The 21,774-nt window shown below is 42.2% G+C and overlaps 1 protein-coding gene across 1 annotated transcript in view; it reads left to right on the forward strand.

The window, feature by feature from the left end:
- Nucleotides 1–21,774, forward strand: part of PPM1H (protein phosphatase, Mg2+/Mn2+ dependent 1H) — a 130,033-nt gene that overhangs the window by 93,466 nt on the left and 14,793 nt on the right. Inside the window, exons 6-8 of the mRNA XM_058022256.1 lie at nucleotides 2,118–2,236; nucleotides 15,340–15,403; nucleotides 17,040–17,147. Of these exons, the coding sequence (XP_057878239.1) occupies nucleotides 2,118–2,236; nucleotides 15,340–15,403; nucleotides 17,040–17,147 (291 nt within the window). The remainder of the gene's footprint in view (nucleotides 1–2,117; nucleotides 2,237–15,339; nucleotides 15,404–17,039; nucleotides 17,148–21,774) is intronic.

The raw sequence follows: 21,774 nt of genomic DNA on the forward strand, positions 1-21,774 counted from the left end.
AGATAACTTCATTTTGATATCAGGTGTGATTGTTTTTTAAGTATGACCTTGTTTTTTAGGCAGGTGACAGTATATAGCTGGTAGTGGTTTATAATGTTTTAATCAAGATAAGCTGTGCATTTTTAAAAGCAAACCGAATTTCACTTTGAATGCAGATTGACTTCATTGTTTACAATATCATAGAGCAGAAGAAATTTTAAATATACCAAAACCAATCCAGCTCTTTGTTATCATACAAAGAAAAAATATTGTTCATATTATGCGATGCATCAAGCCATTAGGAATTTTCCATCTTTTTTGCAACTGGAATGAAAATAAATAAAATAAAAAGCTTACGTGTACTTTTAAATGAAGAAGTTCATTTTTCATACTTCCAGTGTTCTGGAAGTATGAAAAGTCTCATGTGGACTAATACTGCTGAACCTCTCAAAACTCACTAGTGCTTCTCAACTATTTCTGTAATGAGGAGAGGGATCCAATTAGAGAGCCCTTGACAACCATGTTTGGGTGTAGAAGGGGACCTTGGCTTACTGTAGACTCAAGGAAAAAAAATATAATTCCCTTAACTGTACACAGAGAGAATTTGATGGAGTTCCTGTTCCAGGAAGGGATCGTGATGTCAAGATCACTTGTGTGCTTGAAAGCCACCTCTTGAAAGCAGAATCCAATCTTGCTGGCTACACACAGCAACCTTCCTCAGTCCTGTTCCAACCAAGCTTGAGGTATTTTCTGGAACGATGTCTGGTGATGGGAACAGGGACAAGCTGATAGAAAGTTAGCATTGTGATGTGCTGAGCCTGATAGAGCTCCTATTAAATTGAGTGGGAGCAGGCTCAACTCTTAAATGCAGGAAATATTTTATTGTGAACTATCTGCATGACAGATGCCAGGTAGATCAATAAGGGCTTCCAGTGCTTCCTGCTGTTTACCTTTGATGAGCACTAGATTTATGACATATATACAAACTAAACCCCAGCTCATTTCATCTCCCTTGATGGCAGCTGCTGCTGAAGATACGACAGGCTTTATTGCCTTAACAGGCTGGATAAGGAAAAAGAGTTATCTGCAAAAAGGTTAAGAAATGCAACTTTTTTTTCAGTTCCCTAGCCAATTTGACTGTGTCTTTCATAAGAGCTCTCTCACAATGCAGCTTTGCGGAGGAAGAGAGAAAGGCTTTTGTTTATTTCAGTATTAAAGAAAAAGGAGTGAGATTTATTTCAGAAAGAAGAAATAGAGTATTTTTAGGATTAAACTATCATGTCAAGTGATCTGTCTATAAATTCAATGCAAAAATTTACACAGTGGACAAAGAACCTCGTGATGCTCTCGACTATGGTCAGCTTTGGAGAGTGTGAGTCAAAGGCACAACTCTGGCAAAGAGGCCTCCCAACATCTGCAGAGCAGTGCAACACAAAGGACATGAGCAGCATTTGAGCATTAAAACCATCAAAGTGCCTTAGTTGCAGTTGTGATACAAAACCACGGCTGCTTTTCTTGAAGTCTGTTTTGGATGAAGGATGTAGTTTTTCAAAAACAAGAAAATAAGCTGCTTTGTAGCTTGTGTTTATTTGCAGTGCCGTGTGATGGGGTGCATTTTTCTCAAGGTGGTGACAGTTAAAATGTGGTAGCAATGTTGGTTTTCTGTGTTGTTGGCATAGCTGAACTGCGAGTCAAAAAGCTTGAGCTTCACTGCACAATCACCCCTTCAAGTCTCTCCATGGCTTTGTATTTGATCATTCCTTTCTCTCTTGCTGACTAACAAAAAGGGCATGTGTTCTGTTTTACAAAGCTCTGCAGACTCCTTCAGGGTCAATGGATGAAGTGTAGTTTAGAGATCCCAAATCTTGAGGAGTAGGGAGAAGAAATAAAGAATTTTGAGGGCAAGACAACTTCTAAAGCTGCATAAGGCTGCTGCTGGATATCAGGCAGGGGCAGAAATCGTGTATGTGCATTGTTTGCTGAAATGGAGCACATCATTGTCCTTATTTAAAAAGAAGGGTAGAGTAGTGGGTGGAATTTGTGTGGGAAGGGACCAGGAAGGGATGGTAATACTAGCTCATTAAAAATAGATGATGTCTTGTTTTATGTGGTATCTGTGGTTTGATTTCTGCCCACAGGCTTACATGCAGCCTCACTTGCTGGGAAATGAATTCACACATCTAGAGTTTCCACGGAGGGTGCAGCGCAAGGAGGTTGGAAAGAGGATGCTGTACCGTGACTTCAACATGACTGGCTGGTAAGAATGTGTCCTCCTCAGCATGGGGTCAGCCTTCTCCCCCAGCCAATGCCTACTTTGTACCTATCTTTGATTAGTGTAAACTGCAGCAAACATGGAGCTGTACCCCTGCATACTAAAAGAAAAGGCATTTCCTTCTTTCAGGTGTATCTTTCTTCTAGAAGATAATGTTTTAAATAAGTGGACCTCCCTCCAGAGAGTTCATTGTAGTGTGGGAGCACTACAAAGCGGAGAAAGCATATAAAGGCAAAGATGTGCCAGGGGATCTTTCTGAAAGCAAAACAATTTTCCTATCTTGGACGTAGTTTTTTATAAATTCTGGATGAGTGGGTAAGACGTTCGTCTTTTAAACCAAGACGTTGGGCCATCATGCCTTACATGCTGAGGAAAGCTTGCAGAAGGGACGAGCTTCCTCCCTATTCCACTGCTGCTGGCCCTTGGTTTGGATATCCCTTGAGGAATTGTTTAAGACAGGGGCCTATCTGAACACAACCAGCCTAAAATGAAAATGCTTGAATGAACGGCATGGACTTAAAGAAGTGAAGACAGAAAGAATGACATGGGTTATTTTGTTCCTGGCTAAATGTCTTCATTGTTTTTTCTTGGTTCAAGAGGCTCCTTGGAGAAGCCCTAATCTTTGCTGTTGTAAGTTCTGTGCATGACCTATGTCATGTAAAAGCCCAATATATGCAAATGATCTTCATTTCCATGACATTTGTGTTTTCGTGTCAGTAGTAAATGTCCTTTCAGGCAGAAAAAGAACAAAGGGGTTAAAAAGAAAGCCTATTTTAGATTTGGAAGTCTGGATGCTCACATACAAGTACAGCTCTACATAACTTTTGCTTTGTTCCATGCTTTATGGACCATAAATATAATTATGTTTTAATGGCAGAATAATGATCTAAGTTTAATATAATCTGAAATGTTTGTGCAGAACATGTAAATCTGAGAATAACCATCATTGTCTGTCATCTTGAACAGCTGCTAGTGGAATATGCAGTTTCACCCTGAGAATGATGACTTCACATTTTAAAAAGGCTACAGGCATGAGCAAAAGAATAGGAACAGAATGAGAACATTGGATCAACTGAGGACTTAGACAGCAAAACACTTGGAAGATCATGAGACACTTTCCCAATTTCTGCAGAAGAAGGGGTTTTTTTGTTAAGCTCCCAGATGTCTCTGGAGACACCAATAAAGAATGGTTTCATGTAGACTTCCAAAAGCTCTTTTTCAAGATGTGACATGCCAGTTGGGAGGAAAAACATGTGGGGGAGAGCTACAGAAGTATCATAGGCCAGGAACTCCTGAGAAGAGGGCAAGAACAGATTTCTGTAATCATGTCTGGAAAGCAAAGAGGGTTTCTTCAGGTTCATGGGAGTTGTTTTGCATTTCCCTGGTTGGTTAGTGGTCTGGAAAGGAAATGAGGTTGGAATGGTTGAAGTTGCAGCACTGGCAGGTGACACTGCAGCTCTTTTCCTATTAAACAAGAATGACCATGAAGTACTGCAAAGAATTAAGTGGTTAATGCAAATGGGCATCATAGTGATCAAATTCGGTATTGAAAAATACAAAGTAAAGCATGAAGAGGGAAAAAAAAAACTATTTATGCACACTAGAGGTTCCAAATTGAAAATTCCAGAAACTCAGTGGAAGTTTTGCTTACTACAGTATTTTTTTCCAGCCCAAATCACCAGCAGAATGTTGAGATTCATGCAGTACTAGACAGTTTAAAAGTTAAGTGAAGAGGTAATTCTGTATATTTCTACCTCACTTATGAATGTATGCATAACGCTTTACCTTATCCAAAATGGTCATTATATAGTTTATACTGTTTGGCTTTAGAAAAAGGAACAGAAATTCTAAATGTAGAATAATGAGTGAGGTAGAAGAGCTTTGGTAAGTCAGACTGGCAGATTTGATCCAATGTGTTGCTTTTCAGTACTGATTTGTGAACTCTCTTAGCTCTAGCATATAGCAGGGAGGAGAAAAAAGTTATTTTCTATTTGATTTTTCTGAATTTCCTGAAATCTAGGACACACGTTGATCTAGTTAGAGATTCTAATATGGTCAATGCAAAAATTGTCACCAGTTCAGTACAAATATGCTTAGCTGTAAGCAGTTATTCTGGAATAAATGCTTGAACTGCGACTTGAAAATTCAAGTCTGAATTCACCACAGTATTGTCCCAGAAAAAGGTGGCCTGTGCCAAGCAGAAGCATGTGGAGACTGTGGTGAGCCTACCTCTCCCTGCTGTTTCTTTTGACTTCTGGATGGAAGTGAAAAATGGGGCCTACATTTTTGTCCTAATAAAAGAATTGGAATCTTTCAGCTGCTCCATATTGCACAACTAGTGCATCAATTACCTCTTTGGTTGCCTCGGGACAATAAAATGATAAAGAAATTGCTCTATTGCCATACATTTGTGTAAAACAGAGCCCTTCTAAATAAGGATCCATTTCTTTTTGCAAGGTTTCACCCAAGGTGTTTGTTATCCATTGGATTGTGTGCAGTGAACCCTTAGGCAGAGGAGAAGCAATCTGTTTCTATTTATGTGAAAGTCTGGGTCAATTTTAGTGGCTGTGATTGTGGACAAGACATTAGATTTCCAGTTTGGTGGGCCCTCAGAGGTGATGGTTTGAGGTGGCAGAGGTTTCTTAGTGGCTGTTTTCTACTTCAACGATTTTGCTTCTATTTTCTTCCCTTTCTTATTCCTGAATTCAACTGATGCATCAGGACGCAGTGGCCGAGGACATGCCTGTTTTGCATTTGTTTCTAAGGACACTATCTATCATGGAGAATAAATTAGCATATATATTCCTTTTCTAGAAAATGTCAGATGGTGCTTTGGCCAGCCAGAGCTTGATACACTAAAATGCTGCTGAACTTTTATCACATACAATGCAGATGATCAATTGTGTGAATTGTTTTTTGGTCACTAACCTCATTGTGTGTTGACATTTGCACATACATGTAGAGAGGTGCAGGTGATATCAGGAAGAAAAAGCGACTCTTACACTTAATTACTTAATCCTTTAGTGAGAGAATGTAGAACACTCTCTGCTTTGATGTTTTCTCGGGAAACTAAACTGTTTTAGTTTACAATTCAGTATAATTTTTGTGTTTTCTATTAGAAGCTGTATGACATTTTTTTCCTCATTTTTATCCTCCTCCTTTGCTCCAGAGCTTTTCAGATTCTCAACAATGGCTTGGCTTGCCCAGCTTGTTTGGATTACAAAAGATTATTGTCTTTGGGTCTGTTATAATGTATTTGGCCCTTTATTTTTTCTTCCTTTCTTTTTATTTTTTTTTTCTTTTTCATGTGAAGTTTCCACACTGGCTTTGTCTCCACAGCCCACAGTGGTAGCACGGCTGCCAAGTTTCCCCACAGCATTAGGACAACCACTGATCCAGCAATGTGTGCCGCATCACTAGCCCAGGCTGCCTGCAACTGCTTTGAGACCAGCCTTTCCCTTCCCGCTCCAGCTCGCCTGCCCTGGCTCCTTTCTTTGCAGTGGCAATTGCAATGAGAAATCATGCTGTATTAAATATATGTAAAATAAATCCCACACTGCTGGGAGCTGACCATGAGCTGCCCTTCCTGCACCCTTGCCCTATGCGCGTTGTGGTTGAACAACGATTGCAAAATGTGCAGTGTAGCTGGCAAGGCATCTTAAGAGCAGTGTGTCCTGCTGAACAAACTTTCAAGCTGTCTCGAGCCATAATTTGCTGGCAGATATCTATGTTACTGACAGTCTTTCACAGCTGGGTCTCTGGACTGGAATTTCCAAGCCCATGCCTTGCAGAGGTTAGACTTGTATTGGAGAGAGGTGTCCTGGTGGCTTCCACAAGTCCTGGCAACAGAAGCATCAGGAAAGACTCAGAGGCCATGTAAGCAGAGACTGGTCAGTGCTAAAAAGTGAGGTGAGTAACCTGAAGTGGAAATGGAGGGAGGAGGGAAACAGCAGGCCTGGTGACAGCTGCTCCTTTGAAGGCCTGCACAGAATTAGTGCTCTCTGTCTCTGGCTTTTATTTAAAGCTAAAACACAGTTGGTCAGATTTCCTTCACATGTACATCCAGTGTGAACAGTTTGGAGGTATTTTGCTTTGACTGTATCCCTAGAACCTTCAGAAACTTGGATTTCTGACTGGCTGTGTGCTTCACTGTGGCTCCTTCCAGAGTTCCCCTCCCAGCCTTCTGTGGGGCTGGAGGAGCCATACAGCACTGTGCTTAACCAAAGGCATCCAGAAGGCACTACCAGTTGGCATCAACTTCAGTGGTTTCAAAATTAATTTTTTGCTCCTCCTTGGAACAGAAACAGTGGCTTTATTGCTGCTTGCATTGAAGTGCAGTTCTTTAAGGCTTGTATCCAGATCACAGCTTCAGCTATTTGACTTGATTTTAGGATGGCAAAAGAGACCTAGATAACAAGTACGGCTTTTGACCTACTTGTTGGTTGCTTCCTTTGCCCTCCAGGAGAGGCAGAGCTGAGCTGCACCCCATCAGAAATGGTTTGAGGCAGTGTAGTGCCCACCCCACACCATGGGCTGAAGCCAAGGTGGCAGCGAGCCGGGGAATTGGGCACAGTCTCTGAGCGTGCTGTCTTTGCTGCAGCAGGGGAGCCCTTGCCAGCTCCGTGTCCGTGTGTCTGGTGAGGGAGTGCGGTGGCACATGGGGTCAGCCCCGAGGGTCAGACCGTGCTGGGGAATCGCCTGCCCGCATGATTTATTCCACAGCAGGGAGGCTGGTGCCCTGAGGCAAGCACTAAGCAAAACCTATTTTATTCTAGAGTCAATATTGTCCACTGCCTGGAATGCTGCCAGCCTGCTCTGCACTCGCCCTTTTCTTTGCAACAGGGAATGTCTTTCAGCCTTTAAGCATCTGATTAAAAAAGCAACTTCACTTTTCAAGCCGTTTTATTTTGTTTGGGATGGATGCCTTTCGCTTTCATTGTGCAGCCCGCCTTGCCGTCTGCGGTTCAGACTCCAGCTCACAAAAACCAGGCTCTCATTAATCACTTATTGGGGATCCAGAATACCCGGTGAGAGCCAATGTACATGTTTTGCTTGGTAATGTGTGAGCTGATTTGAACAAATATTGCCAATGTGGCTGCTATCTTACTCTTTATTGCTGGGCTCAATGTCCTTTGACAGCACGTTCAGGTAGCCTGCCCAAGGAGTGCCTGAGCAGATTGAGAAATGCCACAAAAATGCTTTATAGAGCTGGCACCTGTGCTGTACCCTCCTTTAATATAAATTGATTTATTGAATCAAGCACAGAAGCCCTGCTACAGAAACCTCAGGCTATAGTCTCTAGAGAACCACCTAATAAAACAGCCCCAACTGACACTCCTCATTAGCTTTTCCACCGATCCCAAGGCAGTATTTAAAGTGACAGTGTCCCTCTTTTTGGCCTGAATTTATCTGCTGGCTAATGCCTGTGGGTCTAATTAGCTTAGCATTATTAGTCTTATTCAGATAAGCTGCATTTCCTAACAGCTTGATTCCAACTTGTAAGAAGTAATTGGAAGTCTGCAAACCCTGTGCTCTAACCTGCTTTCATTGCGCCTTTTAGCCAAAATCATGTAATTTACAAAAAGTAATCCTTTCCCATTTTTTTTTAATTGAGCTTTTTTGTCTAGTGAAACATTCTGCGTTTCTTCTGCTGAAAACCTGGCTGTATTGTTGTGTTTGAGACCTCAGCTGTATCCTTTGTACAATCGCCAGGGAGAGATCAAATTTTAATTTCATAATTACTTCATGAGAAAGCAACCTTTTCCCCAGTCATGCCTGGTATTAATTTCCTTCCAGCAACTTACATTTTCATAATTTAATGATTATGGGGCACCTTTGCAGCACTGGGCCATTCTGGAGGGGAGAGAGAGGATATGATTTTTGCAGCAGAAACCATTGTCGGCAGTCACCTGCCCAGCTTTCTGTGTGTGTGCTTTTGTCTCTCGCTGCAAGGCGGCGGGGAGCGGGAGGGGACGTGCCTCCTTGGTGCACACAGCTAGAGCAGCTTGCTGGGCTGTGCCTGGGTGTCTGGGGCACAGCTCTGCAATGATGAATGGCTGTTTGCAATGTGCATGTTATGCATCTTTTCAGGATCTGCAGCCCTCACTGCAGGAGCAGCAGGAGGTGAGAGCTGACCTGCTGTGTACAGCACGTCTCCTGACGGTGATGAATGGCTCTTTCCCCCAAGTGTGCACATGCCACAGCAGCTGAGCCAGAGTCTTTGGGGCGGAAGAAAGCAGAAACAGGAAAGTAATACTGCTGCAACAAGAGAGAAAGCTTAAGTCTGGAGTAAAGCTCTGTGTAAATGGCCTCTCTGGGGCCAAATGAGTGATAAGAATGAAGTTGATCTGAGTCATGTTCTGCAAGAGCATCTCCTTCTGTGCATCTAAGACCTGTCCCTGCATGGCTGTGCATCTCCACTTGGGCTTTGCCTTGGTGTGGAGTTGGGTGCTGCATATGCAAGGGCAAACAAAAGAATCCCAGTCTGTTTTGTCAGAAGGAAACTAAACTGGAATGACATAATCTTCAATCTGAAAATCCAAGCAAAAACATCCCTTCTTCTTGATAAGGTGAAGTCTCTTTCCACACTCGTGCTTTCTCTGGCTTCCACATCTGCACAAATTTGACATAACCTCAGCTGGGTCCATAGAAGTTCTCTTTCTTTCCCTTGTTACCAAAGACTGATTTATGGCTCTGCTTCTGGCTGAGAGGAAGCCCCTTGCTGCTTGGAGGAGTTTCCAACACTGCTGTGGAATGGTGAGGTCTCTTGCTTGCTGTGTCTTGAGAACTGCCTCCTCCATCCTGCACTGCAGAGATCTTTCCCAGAAGAATTTACTTTGCGATTCTTCCTCAACCTCAATCTCCTTTGCATCCAGAGAATCCCAGCTAACAAGTATGGAGCAGGCACTTGAGTTTAACATGCAGCCTTTCTCCCATCTGCCTCACAACAAGCTTTTAACAAATACAGCAAAATACCAATTTACTAAGTTTTTCTGTCCATCACAGTGCACTGCAGTGCACTCAGCCCACAGAGTGTTAATGGAGTGTTAACACTCAGACCACTTCCCTTACCCCTCCATCTCCAGAGTAAATTGCTGACAAACCTTCCTGTTTGTCTTTTAAGAGTAGAAGAAATTAAATAAATTTTAATAAGTGCTCAAGGCAGCAAGTTCACTAGGGGCAGAAAAGAAAGGCTTGGCCTGCTGAGGCTATTGCAGAAGGTGAACCTGTTTGATGTGCAGCTGCACTGTCTGAACAGAGGTTTTGTCACTCAGTAGTGAAAGCTCAACAGGTCACAAGTAGTGAATGAAAGTGATTGCAATACTCTTTCTCTGTCCCTCCCAGCTTCTCCTTCTAAATACCTTCATTACATTTTCTTCCTGATTTATCTTTTTTTGGGCAAGGACCTCTCTAAACACTTGAGATGCTTGACAGTCCTGTCCCTGACTTTTCTTCTAACATTTTCTTTAATGCTCCAATAGAGGTGAATGGACTAAAAAGTCAGCCACACTCCAGGAAGTGCCTGAAAATTTTCTGATGCATGTCTTTAAACTGGGCTGACCAAAAAGGATAGTTTGCATTACTTAGGAATTACTTCCACAGGAATATGTGGTGCTGGTGCTCTCTGAAGTGCAGACTTCATCTTAGGACTGTACACAGCAGTGAAGGCTCCCTCGAGGTCCAAGGCTCATGTATTAGTCTAATTAGATCAAGCCAGAGATCATAGATGTGTACAAGTCATGCTGAGAGACTTTATTTTTTCTTTTAATTTGTAGATTGGTAGACAGAATTTGGATTTGCAAAATGAAACATTATACACTTTCAGGTTCATAAGAAGGTGTTTCTGAATTTTCTGTGAATAATGAGTGTTTTAAAACTTGTATGTTTTCCTCTTCATTTGAAAGAAGGCCTGTGAGAGTATCTTGGTTAAGGTAGATCTTTCCCTAAAAACTGTTTTATGCCCATGTGCATGTGCATCAGTCTTTCATTTGGCTTTGCCATCATCTTTTCTCTTAACAAACATTGCTATAGTTTGTGTGCCTTAATTATCTTTGTTTATTGTAATTTCATTTCATTAAACTGTGTGTCAGACAAGCAATAGGGGAAAAATACTGAGACACTGAACATTAGTGATAACCTGTCTAGAGGGTACTTAGTATCAGACAGTGCTGTCTGGACTTAGAGATCCTGACTCTGCAGAAGCACAAGTGTAAGGACATTTTTTAAGATTATGGCTGAGTTGAGACATAAATGGTACAATTTTCAGTGGCTCTGTGCCTAACCTGTACTACACATCTCCTTGATAGTAAGCATGCACTTACACTGGTTAGATGCTGAACTACACTGCTGTAGTTCAACAGACAGTACAGATGAACAGTTCCTTTTGGACTGGTGGTTTAAGCTCTGTTGCCCAAAGGGTGAGCTCCATTCCACTGATTACTTGTGTGGGAGGGGAAAAGAAAGAGTTTCTATCAAGTTTTGTGTTGCTTAAAGATTAAAACATGATTTTCTGTTGGTATGAATAAAGAAAGTTGAGCTTGAGAAGGAGGTTGTTTGGATAGCTGGAGTAGTTTGGTTGTGAGTTAGGCTATTTTGGGTGAGGGGGAGAGTTGGGGCAGGTGGAAGGTGTATGGATGGCCCTAGGTTTGGTGGTTTTTTTTAGAGTGGTAGCAAATCAGTGCTAAAAATGCACAAAATCTACAAACCTATTTCAGAGATGCCTTTAGCCTTGTACTCAGTGTGAACTAGGACTTTATGAAGCAGTAGTACTTTCTCTTGGTTGTTTGCCACAAATACACGTAGGTGTATTCTATGCTTCAAGCTAAAACCCTTTGATGATGATTTTCTTTGCTCTTCCTTAGGTTTAATTCTCAGTTTACTATTAGGTGTCACAAGCAGAGATGTGAAACACAAACTTTCTAAAGCCAAGTTCCATGAAAAAGCAGAGCACGGAGTCTGGATTCCCCTGTTGTGCACAGAACCAAACCTTCCAGGTCAGGGTGGGTTGTGTTTTCAACACCATCTGTTGTGCCTGGGGATGCCAATGCTTCAATACTTGTTGTGACCAGTGACCTTACACAGTTTGCCACGAAGGAAAATGGAATGTGGATTTTGGTTTTAGTCATCAACTTCTACTCTTAGGTGAATTTGTATGTGCTTTCAGAAGACCACTTTTAAGAACGACTTATATGGCAGGAGAACTCATAACACATGTAAGACATTATTTAGGATTTTGGCTCTGAAATTTGCATATGGGAGATGACTGGTTTTTCAAGTTCTAACCCAGAAATATGCAGGTAACTTTGATAATCTTTTATTTCTAGAGTGTAAAAGCACTAATCACCCCAGCACTCTAAGAAACTTCTGTAGATTGTGTTGCGCACTTAGTAGCTCCTGGTTATTTTTTCACCGTGCATTTAGAGCAGATTCCAGTTAGCATATGAGTAACATCATGTCAGTCCTTGTTCTTTTGTTCTGACATCTCTTTTGGCTCCTGGTGCGATTTGGCCTGGTTTTCCAAAATGTTGATCCTGAGTCCAAATGTAACTTTGTGGGTGGTACATATGTCAAGGCCTAGTTCAGTATTTTTGGACAGCAGTAGCATTTCATAATTCTTTTGAAATGAAAAGAAGAAGCAAAGTTAACTGAAAAAAATGCAGCTAGATCTAGCTGGGCACGAGCTTGCCTTTTCTACTCCCCACTGCTCCTCCTGTTTTTCCATTTGGAAAAATAGAGGCTTACGTGGCAGAAGCACTTAACAGGCTTTAGGCTCATTCAGAGCTGGAAGCAATAGCATTGCCTTGTCTTTATAACCTTTCTTGTCATGCCCTGGTGACCACCAAAACCTCCTGGGATGTGGACAAGGAAGATAGAGAGAAGGAGAGGGGAGGGTTGCAACACTGTGTTGTTAAAGCAGTGTGCTGGGCTGAATTACACAGAGGGCTGAGTAAGGCCGTGCTGGCACTAAAAGAGCCAAACCACCCCCTCAGGTTCTCTGTGTATCTGTGTTTGATATACCTACTGCTATATTATATCTTTATATACAGTAAACAACAATATAAATGCAACTTTATTACATAAAATCAAGAGAAATAGTCCAGAAGGTTTTAGCCTATGTGAAATAAACCCACATACAAAATGCAGGAGGTTTCACAGGGCAGAAATTAAAATTAACTTCATATCTTCTTTCTGTCTCCCCAGTGCAGTTGCTGAATTCTTAGCTGAAAAGCTGTGCTTCATGCTTCTCTTGCAGCAAACCACACATTAGTATATTATTAATTCTGTTTCTCTGGCAATGCAGGACATAGGTACTTTTCTAGAGTGGCCCAGGTTGCTTTTCAGTGTGTCTGTGCTACCTCTGCTGCTGTGCTTGCAGTTCTGAGCATTGTTTTTTACGTGATGGCAATTTTTCAGGCAATAGCAACATCAACAGAAAAAGCACATTTGAGATGAGTTTGACACCCAAGTTCTAAGCCCGAGAGGTGACAGGCTATGAGTAACCACAAAATAAATCACTGTAGCTCTCTGGGCCTCCCCCACTTAGTTGCACTGCTTCAGGAGGTCACAGGCTAGCCAGCTGCTCTCCCTAATCTGCTGATGGAACAAGTTAGCTGCAGCCCTTGGAACACAGCCTCCTCCAGTGTCTTTACACTGAGGTGTCACAGTTGAAGGCCTGAGGGACAGTGGTTTTTTAATGGTTCCCTGAAAGAAGCTGCACTCAGCAGTGGGGAGCATTCTTTTGAAGGACACTGGCCTAAATGACACTTTTTTCCTTTCTTCCTAAAGCACAGTCAGTGTGAGGTGTTGTGCAGGAGAATAAAAGGAGGAAGAGGAGAGAGGGGAAAAAGCTTGGTCCCTGCTTTTGTCAGCTTACAGGGCAGTGTAAAGTGAGGGATTTGGTCTTAAATAGTTGTGGTTACCTTGCAGATAATACAGTCTGTGTGTAAAGAATGGGCTTGTTTTTTTCTTTTTAAGAGGGGGCTGCAACTAGTTCAGCCACATCACCTTAGTTTTGTCTGCTGTTTTAACAAATATGTACAACAATGTGGACATCCAGTAGGAATGGTTGTCTTCTCAGGCTTGTGGCTTGATTAGTCATTTGACTGATGCCCACAATGGGCTCAGCTGATACCCATTTTCTTGGTGGCCGAGCACAGCTGGCTCTATGCAAGGCATAGTTCAGACTCCTCAGCGATGTTTTCCCAGGTCTTCCAGTACTATAGGTCCAGTTGGAAGCTTTGAAGCATGCTCATGAGTAGTCAGAAATAGTAAATTTTTTGTTCTACATTTAAACCAGGATATCCACCTTAGTGAGTGGGGCAGAGATATTTGTTGGGAATAAAGGAAAGAAAAAGAGCAAAATTCATTACCAACTCCAGCTTCCCAACTGAATGCTGTTCCAGGTTTTAAACATCAGGGAAGTATTATCATGTTGGCTACTTATAGTAATATGTGCCTCTTTGTTTGGTTTAAGAGCTAATTTATTTGCCCTCCTCAGTGCAGAATTCCATTTGAACGCCTTCACTGTATTGTCTATTAGAGAGACGGCGAAATATTATGGTTGTATTTTCTAAGATATTTTTGACTACATGAAGGACCCGCCACTGTATTTTGCAAACCTCACCTAGTTTCATTTTGGGATTTTATATATAGTAATATTTTTTAGTATGTGAGAGAAGCCCTCCACTACTGTTTCTTCTATGAATTTTGATGGCTTTTCTCTTTGTTCTTGGTCCTTCCTCACCTCCAGAACTCTATGATCCCTTTCTGTGATTACTGGGAAATTTAATGGTGGGGCTTAAATGTCTCTGCAATTCTCAGGAAGTTTGAGTCTTGCCTGGGTGATGCAGATGTACAGCACCATTTATTGATCCCAGGCCTGTCCCATATTTTGGTGAAGCGGGGACAGTTTAATTACAATATAGGATTTCACCCTTAATTTTTAATTTCCTGCTGGTTTACGTGACAGCCTTAATGTTGCGATCCCATGTGACTCCCTGGAGCTCAGGCAGCCATCCTGGAGTGCCAGCAGGGGCTGGCAGTGGCTGGCAGGGGATCTGCCCAGCACCTTCCCTCCCCCTCTGGTTTGTGTACCCGGGGTGCTTTTGGTGTCACCCTGAGGGCTTTGGGCTTGGATGGGCCAGGAGGGAAGCACAACATGCTGGGAAGGGCTGAGCAGGGATGACACTGTGGTAGGAAGGGAAGCATGCCCCTCTGGGGCAATGCACCTTAGCCAAAAAGCTGCAGCACCTGAGCTCAAGCATGTGTCATGCAAACCACAGGACTCTACAGCTCATGAGAATGGCTGTCGTCTTCTGTTGGGTTTTTTTTATTTCTCGCTGGCAAAATTGCTAACCTTCTCACCTCATCAGCGTCAGCAGCTGTATATGTAAAAGGTAGAGTACACAGGCATGCAGTGAACAGAATCAGAGCATGAGCATTTACTTCTCTTGTCTCTTGTCCATGGGAAAGCTGCTGTGAAATGTGAAACCTCTGACAACCTTGACTGTTGCAGTCAAGGTCAAATGAGCACTAAATATCCTAAGACTTCAGCACGTGAAGCTTGTCTTGGTTTCTGTGGTCCTGGAGAGCGAGAACAGGATCAGACAGCTGTTTCACACCATGGGTACACGTCCTGTCATTGCTCACATTTCACATTAACAGTGCCAATCTAGGCATTGGTTAGTTTCTTGGGTTTGGAGTTGGTTTTGTTTGGGTTTTTTGTTTGGTTGGACTTGGGTTTTTTTATGACACTGTGTTATGGTATAGCTGGTACAATATCTGACAATATCTTACCTGATTAGGATGTTATTCCAGTTCACCTCTTTCTTTGCAATCAATAGGAGCAGCCTGGCATGTTAGATATATTTTTATCTTCGCTTTTCCTTTTAGTGAAATGGATAACTATTTACAGAAAACCTTCCTGCAGAAAAAGAAATTTACATCTTGGTTCAAGGACAGAGTCCCTAGGAAAAATAATGATTTTTTTTTTTCTCCCCCCATTTTTGAAATCACAGCTGCTTCTTTCAGGGCACTGGGTCACTAATTGACTACAAGCTTCACAAATGTTGTTTGTCCTCCCCCCACAGGGCATACAAAACCATTGAGGAAGATGACTTGAAGTTTCCCCTTATATATGGAGAAGGCAAGAAGGTGGGCACATTTGCTTTCCTCGGACCAAAGGAAGAAGGAATTCTGTGCTGTTTGCCATTCAGTTTAGCCCATGGCTGTCCAGTGTTTTCCACTCAGTATCTCTTTATTTTATCGTTTTGACAGCTTGAAAGAATATCTTGGTTCTGTCATAAATCAGTCTCATGTCTGGGGGGTAGTGGGGAGAGCTCAACATAGTAATAACCGTTTTACAGCAGTCATTTGTTGTTTAGTTTGCTTTTGTTTTTCTTTCATTGTAAATAGGCTACAATGAGAGTGTCGTAAGTAATTGACTTTAAATGTTCCTGTTTCATTGTAAAATATAGCTAGAACAAAGCAGGGAGATATTTAATAGTGCTCTGAGATGCAAAACTCTAATTTAGGAAGAGGAGGGATCAGGGCAGGATTTGTAAAGTATAACACCTTTGACACTAGCTGAAAAAGATAAGGTTATGTGAACTCACTGTTGAATTTTTCTGACGTGTGAAGGCTGATAGTTGAAAGGGAGAAACGCTGTTCTGTTTGTTATACTTTGTTTTCAGCTCTGTGATTAAGAACAGTGAGATCGTTAGTGTTGGTCCCAGCAAGCTTAGCTGGATGCAGCAGTAGGATCAATATAAGGATGCAGTGGTGTCAGTTTGCTGATATTGGTATGCTTGCTGTGTTTCTTAATAGTGCTCCTCTGCTGCATTGGGTTCTTATCTCAATGCAAAAATAGATGCTTTTCAAAATTAGTCCATGTTTTGAAGGTTCAGACCTGCAGCTTATCTCAGAATTTTGTTAGGTTTATAATTATTTGCCAGATGTTTCTTGCACATCTTTTTAATTTACTTTCTTATGGCTCTGTGGAGCCAGGAGTCACTGAGGCAAAATGATTCTGAGCCAGTTGCTCACCATTAGTGATGCTGAGGTCCCTTGCTCAGAAGCTGCTGTGGCTGAGCCTGAGTTTGGGGGAAGTGATCTGCAGAGCTCAGAGAGCAGGGTTCCCTGGGAGGCTGAATGGCTGGTCAGTCTTTGGAGCAGATTTAATGAAGGAGAGCCCAGAACCTCTTGGGACACCACTCATGTCACAGAGGAGGGTGCTGGGGGAAGGATGAGGCAGATGTGAGGGAACTGCAGACCTGCTGTAAAGTGACTCTCCCTAGAAGAGGGCACTGTGGTCAGTGCTGCTGTCACGTGTGTCTTCAGCAATTTAAGGTGCCTTTGGCACTTTTCCCTGGTAAAGGGGATATACAACAATATGTCAATAGGAAAATACCACAGATTCATTATGTGAATAGTTGAGCTCCTTGTCCTCTTTTTAAAACCTATACTAACAGTACAATTTGCTGAAGGAATGCTCTCACAGACTGGTGTGGACAGTGAGGTGACTGGGTAAGGTTTCTGTAGACCCAGTACCTTAGAGATGGTGAGTGGGATGTGGATGAAAACAAAGCTTAATAAGGAGGAAAATGGAGATGGCTTGAGTGTGAAAAGTTTGACGTTGTTTTGCTGTGTTAAATCTAGTGTTTCTGGGAGAGGAAAGGGCATTCATCCCTAACTGTAGCAGTTAGGGAAGCAGAGTAGGAATATTATCTCATTCTTTATTGACACAGTCCATGTAACAAGATTTTATCCCACTGCTTTTCTTTATCTCCAGGCTCGGGTTATGGCAACAATTGGAGTGACTCGAGGACTGGGAGACCATGACCTGAAAGTACACGACTCCAATATATACATCAAACCTTTTCTGTCCTCATCTCCTGAGGTAAAACAGCCAAGGTTCAACTATCTGATTTGTGAGAGGGAAATAAATTTACTTAGTGTTTTTATTGTTCTTCTCAAATCATCTCTTCTGATTGTAATCCAGTCCAGGTAACATGGTGCCCTTTCTGAAGGTGCAGCATGATAGTAACACCCACATAGTAGGAACTAAGTTCATAGTAGATTCTAAGTTCCCCAGCTGTGTGCTAATTGCTCCACATCCCTGTGCTATGGTTATTCCAAAGCCTTGCCATTCAGTGTGACAGACACCCATCTCTCCCTCCACCTTCATGTGCTGCAGCTCCCATAAAGGCCTAGATCATGCTGCCTTCACAGAAGATGTAAATCCCTGTACTGCAGAAGGGATGTCTTCCACAGCTGTGTAGTATCCTGCTTTACACAGAGGATACCAGATCAACTCTCAAGCAGGAAAATTCCAAGAGTCATAGGAAGAGTACTTCATGCTTCCATCTGTATGTCCCTTAACCTTCAGTTCTTTTGATAGTTTTGTGCTCATACCAAATAATGACACTGTGCATTCCCAAATGATGGTGTTATGAGGAGACTATGTGGTATTTGGGTTAGGGGTAGTTTTAAATGCCTCCTTCATTTTGAATGGCCTCATCACAAGCAATTCCATCCACTTTTTGACCACTGGAGACCTTGCAGTGAAGGATATCAAGCCTTCCAAAGGGATTTAAATGTATTTGTTAACAAGGAACATGCAAGCCTTGCTTTTTTTTTCTCCCATTGTAACTGCATTCCTCCTGTTCCTACATCAAGGAACAGATGTCACATATTTTTCATAAAATATTAAGCAAGGGCAAACTATCTGATGACAGCACAAAAAGAGGCAGCTTTGCTTCCATGGCCCAAATGCTGAAAACTGTCCATTGTCAGCTGGATTGCCAAAGTTTTAACCATACCCAGTATTTGACCTTGAATTTGTTGCTTGCTATAGCAGTATGAGGGAATGGAATCACACAAATAACATCATACTGCTAGGAAGAAACCAAATTATAAAATAAACCTTGCTTATAACATCTCCAAGGCAAATTGGTCATGAATGCTTCAGGCTGTTCAAAGAATCACCAACAAAAGTATCAACAAAAGCAGGTTCAATATTAAAACGAAAGCACGACAAAGTTTGTTGGCAGGCTTCACTCTACTACTTACTAGATTGTTAGAACACACAGAGAAAAAATTGGACTGAAATCCAAAACCAGTCAAGTTGAAACTAAAGTTAGCCAAAAATTATGTATGTGGGAGCTGGGGACAAAAAACTTATGGGTAAGGAAGAAGGATGAGGGAAAGGTTAAGGATAAAAAGGAATAAGGGAGACCCTCCTTTTGAGTCACAAGGTTCAGAGTAGACCCCCTTGCCAAATTTTTCCCCAGACTTGACCACTGGTTTAGGCCTAAAGGTTTTAAAAAACCTTAATCAATAGCTGAATTTAAACAATTTAACAGAAGATTCTACGGAATTTACTGTAAGAACAACAGTAACTTTCTTATAGGCTTAACTTACAAATCTAACATATTTAAGAATTTAGCAGAGCAACATTCCTAGTACCTTTGTTGTGTTATATTTACTCTCCTAGGTACACAGACCTAAAAGAGTATGTACACCCCCTGCTGTGGTCCAGGAGAGCTCAAAGGCTCTCACTTGGACCCACTGTTTATAGAGTTGCACAAAAGTTGGTTTTAGCCATATTAATTTTCCATTCTGGCTGCAATTTGGGTGATAACTTTCTCTGAAAGTTTGGTAACTTTGTTAGGATGTTGTTCCATTTGGGTTGTTATCCAGGTAAGAATAAGTTTCTAAGGCTGTTTGAAAAATGCCAGGGGCTTGTTAGACAGCACAAGTTCCTGGGAGCAGATAGTGTTTCTGATAGGGTTGAGAGAAGCTCAGCCCAGGTGCTGCTCATCAAGGCCAAGGCCTGACAGCATTTCTGAGATGATAGTCTGGCCTGAGGAGAGGCAGGGAGGAAGGATGCACCCCCACAATCCACCCCAAACTAAAGGCGATCTGGCTTACTCCACAGAGTCGTGATGTTGTCCCCTCTTGCCTCCATGCCTATAAACAGAGATATAAAATTTACATAATTTATATTTATTATATATAAATTATATGTAAAATTCCAATTATAAAAATAAAAATTTTAGAAATGCTGAGAGAACCCAGCCCTGAAGAAAAGAGGGAGATCTACAGATAGCTCCTTCTTCATGTTTCCTTGCTATCGTGTACTTTCCCCCTTTGAATGTGTGGTGTCCCTCACTTGAGACCTGCTCCTGTTCTCCTCGGCCAGGCAGGCAGGAGCTCTGCCCTCATCACTGTGATGGATTTAATGCCAGAAAAATGATGCAATTCCACCTATTTATTTCTCTTTCTGGCTTGCTGAGACTCAGTGTTTCTGGGGTACGTAATGGCTGCAGCACAACATCCCAGCAATTTCATCTCTGCCAATTGCTGCCGCAGTGTTTGTGTGTGTCTATAAACCAAAGCTTCTCATGGGCTTTTCTGATTTGTGGGGAATGTGTCTGTACATGTTCAAATTCTGGAATGTGGCATCCAGTTCGTATGCTATAGCCACGTTTCAGGATCTCTTAACTGCTTTGCAAAAGGGAAGCAAAATTGGCTTTGTTTCCACATCCTCTTCACAGCTAAATTCAGCAGAAATGTATGAGGGCAGGAGGAGGAAAGACAGAGCACCAGCCACCTTAATTTAGAGATATTGGCAAAAAACCCCTGAGTGTTATTAGGAAGGTAGCATATGCTCCAACTTGCTTTCTATTGCATCTCCTCCTCTTAATCATCTCTTGCTTCTCTTCCCAGAGAGAGCTCCAGTGCTTTAACTCCTCATGTTTTTCCCTGACTTGTTCTGTCCAAACATGGGCAGCGCACCTTGCACAGAAACCGGCATTAAGAAACAACATCTTTATTCTGCCACCTGGGAGGCTTGGCATTTGGAAGTGAAGGCGGTGGTGTCAGGCAGCAGTCATATTTGGTCCCTGTGCAGCACTGGATTCTGAATTGTTTATATAGAGGTAGGGAAGCACAGTGTGTGGTTTCCAGACCTGGAAAAGAGGAGGCACAGGAAATTAAGGCACAGAGTGAGTCGTGACAGAGGGAAGATCCAAGTCCTCTGGCTCCCGTTTCTGTGCCGTAATTGTAGTGTTCTTTCTCGAGTAAGGGGCGGTGTGGTGAGTTTTCTGAACATTTTACTTTCAGTGTGACAAAGTTCTGGTGTGCCATATCCACCAAAATTTAGCTCAAGGAAAGGTAAACATCCCTGAGACTACATCCAGAAATAGGCATATAATAGTAATTTGAGGGTGGTGTGAAATGATACTTTGACAGAGTGCCAGGCTATGGGAGGAAAAGTCATGCAGCCAAGACTGACAAATGTAATCAGTATTCACTGGCTCAGCTGTTATGAGACCAGATTTGGAGGACTTCTGCAGGTTGGTGAGCTCTAGAGATTTGAACCTTTTATAATGAACTGGAGTAGCACAAAGCAGGCAAGCCATGGCTGAGGCTCTCTGGCATGGAATTAAATATTTATTTTTCATAATGGAACAGTTAATTTGAAAGCTTTCAGCAGGAAATTCTGCTTTTCAAAACTTAGAGCTGCCTTGTTGCAGATGAAAGGCAGAATTTTATCCCGAAATTTTTTGAATGGCATCTCAGCTATTTAGTGGGGAAAAATGTGGCTCTGATGGCAGCTTTTGGCCCTTGCCAGCAAGGCAGCCAAAGCCAGCCATCAGAGTAAATGATAAGAAGGTAATGAAGAAAAGTTTTTGTTATTCCAGTGTGCATAAAATCTTTCTGACAACTCCACAAATATGTCCAAGGAGATCATTTTAGATTCGTATCTGCCTTTTGGAGAAATCCTGAGGAATTACACCATCCCAAGGAACAAATAAGGCAAATACATAGAGAAGCACAGTATAATCAAAGGGAGTTAAAGTGGCTTCAGGAAGCAAACATCACACTTAAGTGGCTTCAGGTCCTTGAGGTTATGTCGACAAGAGAATTAAAATAATAATAATAATTAAAAATACAGTTTATGCTCTTGCATGAGCACTTTGATTCCTCAGAACATTTGAGAAACTGTTGTGCATCACAGGTTATTAATATAAAAGATAAGAAGCTACAGACAAAGTGGAAAGTTGGCACAGTCTACTGGAAATAGGCTAACGGGCAGGAAACAAAGAGTGGCAGTAAAAAGCTAAAAGGAGATTAATTGGTGAATGCTGCAGGGAGCAGTGTTGGGACCCACTTTTTATTATTTACATATAAATTACATGGAGAGTGGTATTGAAAGATCTCATCATTTGCCAGGAAAGCTGCACTGGATAACACTGTGTATAAAAGGGATGATACAATTAAGAAAGAGCTTAATTTATTGAAGTAGCCGGGTTGATCAATAGTGCAGGGAGTGAATGCAGGCTGTTGTTCAGCTGGAATTCCCTGAGGCCAGCTGCTGAGGAGCACCTCAGGTGGCTGCAGGCTCACATGTCACTGTTGTTTGCGGTTTTCCAGCCGCAGGGACTCGCCGTGGCTGCCTCTTAAAAACAAGCGTGGCCAGCGAGGCTCAGCGCCTTCGCAGGGCTGCCGTGCTCCTTCGC

The sequence above is a fragment of the Melospiza georgiana genome, chromosome 4 (genome assembly GCF_028018845.1).
Source record: "Melospiza georgiana isolate bMelGeo1 chromosome 4, bMelGeo1.pri, whole genome shotgun sequence".
Classification (NCBI taxonomy): Eukaryota; Metazoa; Chordata; class Aves; order Passeriformes; family Passerellidae; genus Melospiza; species Melospiza georgiana.